The 12054-nt window shown below is 38.5% G+C and overlaps 1 protein-coding gene across 2 annotated transcripts in view; it reads left to right on the forward strand.

Moving 5' to 3' along the window:
• Positions 1-12054, forward strand: part of IQGAP2 (IQ motif containing GTPase activating protein 2) — a 292655-nt gene that overhangs the window by 154984 nt on the left and 125617 nt on the right. For both annotated transcript variants that reach the window (XM_027039688.2, XM_027039709.2), the window contains 2 exons: positions 239-316; positions 3659-3735. In XM_027039688.2, the coding sequence (XP_026895489.2) occupies positions 239-316; positions 3659-3735 (155 nt within the window). The remainder of the gene's footprint in view (positions 1-238; positions 317-3658; positions 3736-12054) is intronic.

The raw sequence follows: 12054 nt of genomic DNA on the forward strand, positions 1-12054 counted from the left end.
ATTCTAGTTCAGAGTTACCTCAAATATGTGAATCGTGGAAATTGGAATGGTCTATTATAAACAGTGTTGCTGAGATAGCCTACTCTTCTTTATTGTGTCTCCAGTTACTTTATGATTTAATAACTCTATTTTAGGAGAAATACAATTGGAAAACATCCTGCTAATGAAATAAAGTTGTTACAAATGACTCACTTTTCACGTGGTCCCTTCTTCTCCTCTCTCCCCATCCTTGCATTAGAAATCCGGCCTCCATTTTCGACACACAGATAATACAGTCCAGTGGTTACGAGCAATGGAGTCTATTGGTCTACCCAAGGTAAGTCCGAAGTGGGAAGCCAAAAGGGGTCATTGCAAACTCCTCATTATGAAAAAGGACTTGGTATACTGGGGTATGTTAATGGAGCAGATGGCCTTATTGCCTCAGGCATGACAAATGTGAGGACTAAACAGGAATATGGAAAGGCCTATACAAAGTAATCTATGACAAGAACTCAGAATTAAGTGTGTATACAAATTGAGAGCAGCTAGGTGTAACTGTGTATTAATGAAACAAGGTCAGAACAAGCTTTACAGGTAGATAGTTGATTTAAAATAGTCACCTCCCTTTTTTGTGTTGCCATGTGTACTTTATATAATGTATTATCTTAGTCTAGATTGTAGCTCTCTAAATTATCGCGATAAAGGTATTTTTAGAAAGTATTGTTATAAATCATATTATCACTTGAAATGTTAAAAGCTACTGGGTTACAGCCCTGACTCTTGAAATAGCTGTCCCAAATAAAATTCTGCAAATATTCAGAGCTTCTTAGATTGAAAGAGCAGGTGCCCTTAAGCCTGAGAGACAAATAGACAAGTAGAGGAAATGAGGAAATAATTACATTTATTAGAAATTGTCGAGTTATTTCTTGAACTTGTTATTTTGAAATAATTATAGAACCACAGGAAGTTGCAAAAATAGTACATCTGTGTATATCCTTGTTCAGCTTCCCCCATTGGTGACATCTAGTAACAATAGTAAGATAATAAATTCACATTGGTTAACTAGGCTACAGACTTTACTTCTTTTTCACCATTTTTAGATGCATTCAGGTGTGAGTGTGTTTCCATGCTGTTTTCTTCCATGAATGTATTTGTGTGACTACCACAATTAAGATACAGATACCATGGAGGAGTGGGACTTGTCATTTCATTTCCCTAGCTCTGTCCCCTGACAACCACTCATCTGTTCTCCATCTCTATAGTTTGGTCATTTTAAGAATGTTATAAATGGAGTCATAAGTAGGTAGTCTTTGGAGATCAACTTTTTCAGTAAGCACAATGCCCTCCAGATCCATCAGGTTTTTGTATGTGTCGATAGTACAACCCTTTCTGTTGATTATTCTGTATAGCTGTTTTAAAGAAATGGTGTAGGAGTGGTCCCGCTTGAAGGCAAGGAGACATGTTACTGATGTAAGACCTGTGTTGTTTTTGTTATTATTATTTGTCAAGGTTTAAATTCAAAACACCCACCACAACAAAAACAAGAGATTCCTTAATGCAAATTATGAATGCCTATTTTCAATATATCTGTGCTCATAACTGTTTTAGCTCAGCATATTTTATCTCAGAATAGTCAATATTGATGTATTCTTTGATTTTTAATCAAATTACTTTCCCTTCTCCTAAAATGCTGTTCCCTTCTGGGCACCAGTTAGAATTCAGAACTCATAGTTCTAGATTGTCATTTAGCATGTACTAACTGGGTAGGTAAACAGATTAATAAAGAAATTCAAATTGGATTTTTGGTATGAGGCACCGTTATTTAAGTTAGGATAATTTTGTTAGGTTTCATAGATTAGATTTAAACCTTTTCCAATTGTGTGTGTTAGACCAGGTTCTCCTTAATTTTAAGCCAAATAAGAGTTCCATGTAGCAGATTCTGTTTTAACACTGATTTTTATGAAGTGATTGCATACTCTCATTGCAAGTATGAGAGTCCAATAGTGTATTGGCTGATGTATTTGACTCCTATTAATGCCTTCACTTATCAATACTGAGTGCCTCCTCTCTGCTCAGCACCATGCTACGTGCTGGGGATACAGTAATGAATAAAATGTTCTGGTGAGCTAAATAAACCGATCCCATCTTACTGTCAAAAGAAGACCAATTCATAAAGGTTTTCTAAAAGAGCTGAAACAGTATTTATATAAATATGTATTTCTATGTAGAAGATATAAAGAAATGTAAAAGGTTGTTTAAAGGAAAGGGAATGGGGAGTTGTGATGATCTTTTTCCGTAGTGGAACTTTCAACCTGGTCACGTTCTTCGGAATGGGGAATCCTCTTCTGGCTAACGCTTGAAAAGCAAATGTGTTAAAGGAAAGTTGAAAAGACCTTTGAAATTTCCTAGGCTACAGCCATTGCTTGAAGCCCTGAGTGGCTATACATTTGAGGCCAAGGAAACTTTGCTTCTTTAATTTCTCAGCTTTTTTTCAGTGTCTCATAGAAAGCTGCACTTGAATGTCTAGTGCTACCATATGATACATGATTTAATTTTAGTTTTTATGTCACCTTTTCTAAAATATTTACTGAAAGCCAGCAGTGCTAGTATGCTTATCTTAATCTTAGAAGCCTCCAGCCTAATTCTCCATTTTTTGGTGCTTAGGAACAGAGAAGTTTGATGCCCTATTGTGAAATCTGCTTCTTATCAAGCTTTTCGTTTCAAGCTTAAAAGTAGTGTAAATGTGTATTAAAAGCCTCAGTGTTCAAACTTAACGATTCAGTACTTCCATATTTAGGTGTGTATCCAAAAGAAGTAATCAGGCGTTCAGCAAATTCAGGGATGTTCATTGCAGTGACTTTTAATAGGGACAAATTGGGAGCCAAAAAAAGTTCAGCCATGGAGAACTGGCTAAATTATTGTTCAGAAAGATGAAAGGTTCATACACATCCATTAAAAGGAATGTTCTTACAAAATGGATGGAAAATGGTCAAGCTCTACTAAGTGTGTCAAAATAGGCTAATAGTATTACAGTTTTGTTTTCACATGCATACTTAAACATAAAAAATCAGAGAAACATACTGAAAGTCCCATACCGAAGAATATATACCAAAATGCTAATAGTAGTAACAATCTGGAAAGTGGGACTATAGCTAATGTTTCTTTCACACTTGATAATACTCTTCAGGTTCTATCCGGTAAAATATATTCCTTCAAGAAGAAAAAAATATCAGTGCGTATTGTGTGTGTGCATATTTGTTTACACAACTGTGTAGCTAGGTTTTTAGTGTTATAATAAAATGCTGTAAGATGGATACCCTTCTTAGGCTAGGGTACCTCTGGTGCCTCACCAGAATGACGCTGCTACAGAAAGCAGAGTCTGAATCAGCCCATTCCTCGTGGACTAAAGCTGCCCACCTAGCCCTGTGGGCGCAGCCTTCTTGGAGTGGCCACCTGAGAACCCCTCACTCTCCTGAGCCCACTAGGGGGCGTACTGTCAGACGGGAGACCAGGTGGAGCGCTGGGTTTGCCTGTAGAGTGAGAGGAACCAACATTTGAGAGGTTCCTCTAAATTTAAGTAAATGCAGTACAGCAAGGACAATCAAAGCATCATTTGAGAGATTTAAAATAACTATGAAAAGCAAAACATAATGAACACATTGTTTCTTTTATTTTCCAGATATTTTATCCAGAAACAACAGATGTTTATGACCGGAAAAACATACCAAGAATGATATATTGCATTCATGCATTGAGGTGAGGAAAAAATACAGCTAGAAGTCTAGGAAGTAGATTTAAATGGAACTGGGATTTCTATTTTAAAAGAGGGATCTTATTTAAGTAAAATAATCTGAAGAATTTTTTAACTGGATTGAGTTGTGAATTTGGCACAAAAATTTTTATTTTATTTTTTTAAGTTTACTTATTTATTTTGAGAGAGAGACAACGCCGTTGGGGGAAGGTCAGAGATGGAGACAGAATCCCAAGCAGGCTCCCCACTGCCAGCACAGAGCCTAGTGTGGGGCTCAAACTCACCAACTGAGATTATGACCTGAGCTGAAACCAAGAGTTAGACACTTAACCCACTGAGCCACCCAGGTGCCCCAGCAGAAAATATTTTAAATTGGCACAAAAATACAGTCCTTGAACTTGAAAAATACTTTTTCTAATTTTTAAAATCTAATCCAAAATAGAAAACCAGAAAATGAATTAAAGACCTATAAGTATACTGAGAAAATTTAAGTTGAAACTTCTAGGGAATCTCATAATATGTTACCACATTCTTGAGTTATGGTCTACTCTACAAATATAGCCAAAATACATCAAATGAGCAGCTTTAATGGTCATTACAATTTTGGTACTCTTAAATTATTGTTTAGCTTCGGTTCTTACCATAGGCTGGTAAAGTCCAATATAAAGATAGTTTCTTTTGACCTTTGCTCAGTAGAACTTGCACCATAAGGATAAAGAAGCAGCATAGGAGTTGATACAAATGCATCAAATCAAGATACATTCATTATTTTAAAGCAATTGTTTTACCTTATTTTTGGAATTGCTTAAATTCTGCTAGCTCACAGATCATTTTTTATCTTACTGGCCTGGAAGAAATGTTATCTTTAGATGGTAACAAAGACGATTCTAAAAACCCACTTTGTGGCTGTTGTCTTGCATACACACAGGTAATGGCTGGAAGACTTCATGTCTAATTAACTTTTAAATTTCTTTTAGAACATCTGCCTTATGTTTATATCACTACAAGTCATTTTCCTGGCAGAGTCTTCTGCATAGAGGTTTATATTAACTTCTTCCTGGCTCTTTTCCTCTCCAAAGGAAAAGGTTTCTACAATAAGTCATTGCACTGCTGGCCTACTAGAAAAGAATTTTGATTATGTCATATAATTTGACTTTTCCCCCCTGATCAGTACTTGCAAGATTTCTTTGGAAGATGACAGCTGCCACAAATATAGACCAAATGTTAGGTGCCTTTTCTGTAATTTCTTTTTATTCTTGTAATTTAGAATCAGGGGAGGAAAAAACAATTCTCTGCCTGCCTCCTCTTGTGTGGCTAGTATATCATTATGCCAGCCGTGTTTCTAAAAGCTTTTTGTGCACAAGTGCTTATTGTGAGGATTAATTTCAGATGTGTTGCCCAACATTCCTTGTCAAATATTTTTCATAGTTTAGAATGATTTTGTGACCTATGAAAGCTAGCTACCATTAGTTAATGTCATTATCATATCCACGCATCATAGTGCTAATCTCCAAATCTGTGGCATGCTCTTGGAGTATCTTGGACAAATTTAAATTGATTTCTTGAGGTGGACCCCTGGGGTGTTAATGTTAAGCTGCTTATGAAGAAATGGTGTGCTAAGTTCCTTCCTAGTGATGTCACTGTTCTTCCACAGAAATTATGTAGAACTACCCTGAGATTTACGAATGTGTTTGTGATAGTTTTAACAGTGGCTTCAACAGCTTGGTAAATAAAGAAAAGGCACCTTCTTATTCTTGCCACTTGTATGCAGATGTTGGTATAGTTTCTAGGATTATTTTCTCATTCAGGCAATTACTTATCATGGAAGTCTCCATTACTGTTACTCATTCTCAGCAGATTCCTAATAAGCCTGTCAATCACCAGATCTGACCTTAAATAGGATCTTTAATGTTTGCCCAATAAATAGCATTCCCTGGGAGAATGCTATTCACTTTTTCTCTGTCGTAAACTTACTGTACGGCTACTTCTTGGCATATATCCAAAGTTGTTTTCTTTCCTTTTTTTTTTCTTGTTTTTTTATTTTTTAGTCTACAGTTTTTTCAAATGCTCAACTAACTGAGCCACCCAGGCACCCCTAATCTACTGTTTTTTTTTTTTATCAAAACATTTTTTCTCATTGGTTTAGAGTACAGTCACTCAAATGAGGCCAATATTCTGCTCTGTTGGGCAAGACGCGTTTGGAAACCAGGTAGCAGAGCTCTTGAATAAGTACAATGGGTTTGCTCTCACTAGATAATTAGAAGTGATGCTGGAAATGAACAAATACATATCCAGCCATTATATCCTGGCTGGGGATACAGCAACATTCCTAGTGTACTGAATCGTCATTACTGGACAGGAAATTAGGCAGGTCAGAGGTTCTGAGTATATAGATCAGGAGCCAGGTGGAAAGATCCCCTGGGTACCCAGGCACTACCATCCCGCTGCCTCAGTCCATTGGGCCTGGTGTGATCTGCAAAGTTCTCTCTCAGCCCTGCCGACTTGTCTTTTGTTTCCTGTCTTCTTGATGTGGGCTTAAACTGCATTAAGATCCTCTGGGGTTTTGCCTTTGCTTCCTGTTTGTGTCTGCTTTCCTCTTTTCCTGCCTGGTCCTCACCTTTTTACTCGTATTTCTGACCCGGGTCTTGCTTGCTGCAGCTCATTGCTCCCTTTGTCTGCTTGGTGTTATCAAGCTGACGGGACAGTGAATGACAGCACAGCAGCCCCAGAGGAAATCCTCACCTCCGTGATAGGTGACCTCATTCTTTTTTCAAAGAAATGTTTGTTATCTTTTTTCTTATTTAAAATAGAAAATTTAAATTCTCATCTAGGGAACAGTCGGGAAAACTCAGAAAAAAATATCAAAGGAAAACTAGCTTTAAGTACCCATTATCAGGGCATCAGGGTGAATCGGTTGAGTATCTGACTCTTGATTTTGGCTCAGGTCATGATCTCACGGTTCGTGGGTGTGAGCCCCGTATGGGGCTCTTTACGGACAGGGTGGAGCCTGCTTGGGATTCTCTTTCTCTCTCTCTCTCTCTCTCTGCCCCTCTCCCACTCACTCTGTCTCTCAAAATAAATACATAAGCTTAAAGAAAAAAAAAACAGAGTACCCGTTATCACACCACCAAGTAAAAAACACTGTTTGTGACTCTCTTGGCATAATTGCACTTCAAATGTATACATGGCGTATTTTCCCTTTGTGGCTTCACTAGGAATGTATGAAAGTCTACAATGAAAAGAAACCAGTTTAAGAAGTGAGAGCCTTGGTAACAAGTTACTGCTAATGATTTTTTAACCATCTGAGCTTTTATGCATGGAGAAGAATACTTTTTACATGTTGTTTATTGCTCAACTTACTAAACAACTGTTAAATGTGTAAACACTGGTTATAAAATTGAATTACTTTAAAAATTTTAGTAGAACTGATTTTTGGAATATGTCAAGTAACTTGAAGTGCAGATGAAAAACCCAGGTACATTATTACAGACTTACCCCACTTAAACCTATTCTGAAAGATCTACATGGTAAGTTTCCCTAGCGTAATTATTTATACACTAGTTTTGACTCATCCTAGGACTATTATACATTGATCCATAGCCTGAGTTGACATAATTTTAAGGGCACCAGAAGTAAAAGAACACCTTCAAACGTCCCCAGGTTACAGATACGATTTTGATCAGTTACTTGTCAGGCAGCACATGGTACCAATTGGCTTCTTCCCCCGAGGTGAGTCAGACCCTGCCTACCAGGCATCAGGATAAACCTGACTGGTGAAATCAGTCTGACCTTTTAAATTTTCAGTATCAAGCTGAAATTTTTTTCATTTTCAGGTAGGTTTTTATTTTCAATCTGGTCCCCACCACTATCTCATCCCCCCTTACCCAGAAATGATTTACCACCTAAGTCTCACTTGGCCATGTTACATAACCCATTGTCCTGTCATAATGATGTATTGGCCAGATCTGTTAACATTATTAGAAGCTTATGTATGCCTTTGGAACATTTTCTTGAAATTAGTTGGGCATTCTAGAAGTTTTTCACCCATGAGATGAAGGGTTGACTCTACCTAATGTTCTTTGGGCCATTTGGCTAATTTATCATCTCAGATCATGTTTCTGGATCTTCTCTCTGCTTAACGATTGTGTGACTGTCACTGTCAGGCCCTCTTTTCACTCACTGTTATTGTCACAAACTGTGTTCTTCCGTCATTTCTTATCGTGGATCACTTTCTTGGTTTTCTACCACACTCTGGCTTAGAGTTCTTGGTTTCTCTTCTTGCAGTGTAAGTATAATGTAAATAATGTAAAAACAAGTACATACCTCTACCCTGTAGACAGATGTAGAAAAAAACAAAGCACCTGTATTTTAATAACACTTCCCACCTTGCTGAAATCAATGCACATAATTATGCATGTCTTACTTTATCAATTTGTATTGCAATTTGCTTTCGTACAATTTGTACCATTCTTTTTTGATTGTTGTTTTGAACTCCTGGCCTTTCACAGACTTAACTAGGTTAGTATCTTAATTTTTTTTAAGTTTATTTATTTATTTTGAGAGAGAGAATGCAAGTGGGGGAGGAGCAGAGAGACAACAAGGAATCCCAAGCAGGCTTCATGCTGTCAGCACAAAGCCCAACGCGGTGCTCAAACCCACAAATCATAAGATCATGACCTGAGCCGACATCAGATGCTTAACTGACTGAGCCACCCAGGCGCCCCTATAGGTTCTATTTTGATGGACCAGACTGATTTCACCTTGGTCAGTGGAAACTCTTTGGGGCCAGCCCCTTTATCCTTGTAGCCCTGCCCCTGACATTTTTGGAAATATCCTTGCTTTGTGGTTACAACAGGATGTTCCAGTGCTATCATGATTATTTCTGCTTTATGACCTGAAATCAACTACCCTCCAAGGAATCCCTTGCAAGCCATCTGTTCATAATGATTTTTCTCATTTGATAAATTAGGATTCTGGATTCTGCTTTTCTTACTGTATAAAGTTTCCTGGGCCGTTAAGACCCTGACAACAATAAGCTAAAGAAAGATCTGCCCACCTCCCCTCTATGTCATGGTTAATGCTCCTGCTGTGATGATGTCATGACTGTCCCAGCGGTCATGTTTTCACATGCAGTGATGATGCCAAAGCAGCACACATTTGTGAGAATGGCTGTGGCAACCCCGCTTCTGATGAAGCAGTTGTCCCGAGTGTCCTGACCGCTTAGTGAAGTAGGGCTCCTCTGCAGCCTTTCCACAGCCCGGCGGCTGCCTTGCTTACCAGGTTGATGTTGTGTCTGGTCCTCAGGGGTTAATGTAGAACTTTGCCTGTCTTATACTCTATACCTGAAGGACCCTTGACCTTAAAAAAAAAAAAAAAACAGTTGATGGCTCATACCAGATCAATTGCATATCTGATAGACAACATGCTTGCATTTATCAATAGGCTTCCTAGAAATTGTTCCTTAACCCAAAGGGCAGGCTCTAATTCTGTGTTCTCAGAAGGGATGTGCGGAGATGGCAGTATGTGGGATGAAGATGAGGACGATTACACCTCACATAGCTTTCAGATCACTTCTTGTTCAGAATCCTCCCCCCACACTTTCCCCCTCCTATCCTGAATTAGTATCATGGCTCTACCTTTTTGTCCTGCTAAACTCTAAACTCTTGGAGGCTGTGAATCATGCCAATCATGCCGTCACCTAACACAGCACATAAACACCACTGATCCCAAATTTACGTCTCTGGCGTACATATTTTTAACTTTTTAGTTGGGTTAACTGAACTGATTTCCCTATGGTAAGGCTGCCTCAGGATCTTTTTTATTTTTAATTGAATATTAGAACACTGGGTTTTGACAGGGTACTGGCAGTGATGTATGTGACAAAGATGGGAAAATAATTTGGTTCTGTAGAAAAAAATGATTTCAAACATGGAGCCAGTGAGGGAAAAATAGAAAAGATTCTTAGTGTCGAAAATGGGGAAACTGATGTGATGAGTTATTAATGTGTTGTTATTAGGTTGCTTATTATTCATATGTTAATAAAGGACACATTTAACAAGGATCATAGTGATAATAAAACAAATAATTTTATGCCTGGCACTTTAAAAAAAATTTTTTTAACATTTATTCAGTTTGAGAGACAGAGGTTGAGCGTGAGCAGGGGAGGGGCACAGAGATGGGGAGACGCAGAATCCGAAGCAGGCTCCAGGCTCTGAGCTGTCAGCACAGAGCCCGACACGGGGGCTTGAACTCACAGACATGACCTGAGCTAAAGTTGGATGCTTAACCGACTGATGCCTGGCACTATTCAAAGTACTTTTTAACAGGGGCAGTCTCACTTAATCCTCACAGCACACCTGTGTGGTACAGGCTGTTAATAATCCCATTTTATAACCAAGTCATTGGAGGTACAGAGAGCCTGAGGTCACACAGCTAGTATATGGCAGAGTTGGAATTCAAAGCCAGGCTGTGTGACCAGATCCTGGGCTGTTACTGGCTCAGTCGTAGCAGAAGGGAGTCAGGTATTTCCACACTCCTCAGAAAATTCTAACAGCAGCATCCAACTTGAACGTTAGCACAGGCCTCTAAGCTGTTAATTTGAAGAAGTTTTAAAATGAGAAATCTAGGAACCTCAGAACTGGAAAGACCTTGAGAAGTTATTTTAGTCCCGATGCTTCTTTCACAGATGAGGGGGCCGAAAGCATGGGTTAGGTGACTTGCTCAGAGCCACACATCTAGGTGGCGCCAGTCTTGTGACCGCGATCCGGGTCTTAGGATTCCAGTCCCGTGGTCTTCGTGGTCAGCCTGACACTTGGACTGACAGCCATTCATCTCACATCCTACAGCATAAAGTGAGCCGCCGACGATTTGATCCAGAAAAGCTGAAACAAATTCAGTCCCTGCCTTCCGAGTGTGCAGTTCGTTGCTATGGCACCTTTTAACGTATATATTGAAAGTAGTAGGCTAAACCCTGATAGATTTTTTTTTTGTTTTTACTTTATTGCTTCCTGTGCTAGAACGGATATTATTAATACAAATGGGAGCACATGGACCAGCGGTGCTTTACCTACCTCAGGACAGCCTCTCTGAAACTTGCCTCTCTAAGCAACACAAGTGTGCTTTCCCTTTGATGTGATAAGAGACTCCTTATTTCATACCACGTGCTTTCGTATCTGGGGGAAGCAAAGCTTTGGTGATATTAATTCCTTGGCTTCCTTTGGAACCCTCTTAGCCCTTTGAGTTGACTGTTAGGCATGAAAGGTGCTTAAAAAGTTGTGTTGAAGAACTCCAAGAAATTGGTGTCTTGTTTTTTTTTATATTGGACAGGCGGGTTTTTTAATTATTGCTTCAAGATCAAGACTCTGTATTTCCTATATGCTTCAGGTAATGAATGGTCTCATTTAAATTTAAATGCTTGGGAAGGAGAGGGCTGCTCTTGTAGGTTCTTTTCAGCACGGGAATAGTGGATTAGTACAGAATAAACTGCCCTTTTGAGTAATCCTCTTACCTCCCACGCAGAAATTCATTATCAGTCTCCCATACCGTGACAAGTAGCATTTTTTTAAGAGCTAATAATTTAAAGTTCAACATTGGAAGCAATAATTGTTGAAAATTGAAGCCAAGTTAAAAAAAAACGCATTAACATTTAGACATTTCTGGCGAATGTATGTACTATATGCAAATGAGATTTCTAACTGATCCATACTAATTTGAGAAAATCTGTTATTTGAAATAACTTTGAAAGTGAAGATTCTTTGATTCAGAAGGTAACTTCTTAGCACCACCTTGTGGTAAGTTTTAGTTAAACCAGGATGTTTGCTTATTTGAGGTTTGTATTAAGTATTACAGCATATAATGGAGAAGTAGAAAGTATCATTGAAATAAGTCGCCTAATTTTTTCAGTCCCACAGGGGAAAATTAGCACTTTTGTTTAGTATAATAGTGACAATTTCTATTACCAACAAACCTGTATTTTTTTAAATTTTTTTTTTAACATTTATTTGAGAGACAGCATGAGCAGGGGAGGGTCAGATGCTCAACTGACTGAGCCACCCAGGCGCCTCATCAACAAACCTGTATTTTGTGGAAGCTTAAACACGTTTATTTTAGGAAGAGTGTGGTAGAGAAAATATTTTTTACATGGTAGATATTCCATGCATAGTGATTAAATGAATGGATAGACGAAGGAAATAATGTGAAAACAGTTGTGTCAAGGTCACTGACTGAGCACAACTCTCCTCGTCCCTTTCCAAAACTGACATGAAATTACTAAAGTAGTAATTAAAAAAAAAAATACTGGGGCGCTTGGGTGGCTTGGTCGGTTG

The sequence above is a fragment of the Acinonyx jubatus genome, chromosome A1 (assembly GCF_027475565.1).
Source record: "Acinonyx jubatus isolate Ajub_Pintada_27869175 chromosome A1, VMU_Ajub_asm_v1.0, whole genome shotgun sequence".
NCBI lineage: Eukaryota > Metazoa > Chordata > Mammalia > Carnivora > Felidae > Acinonyx > Acinonyx jubatus.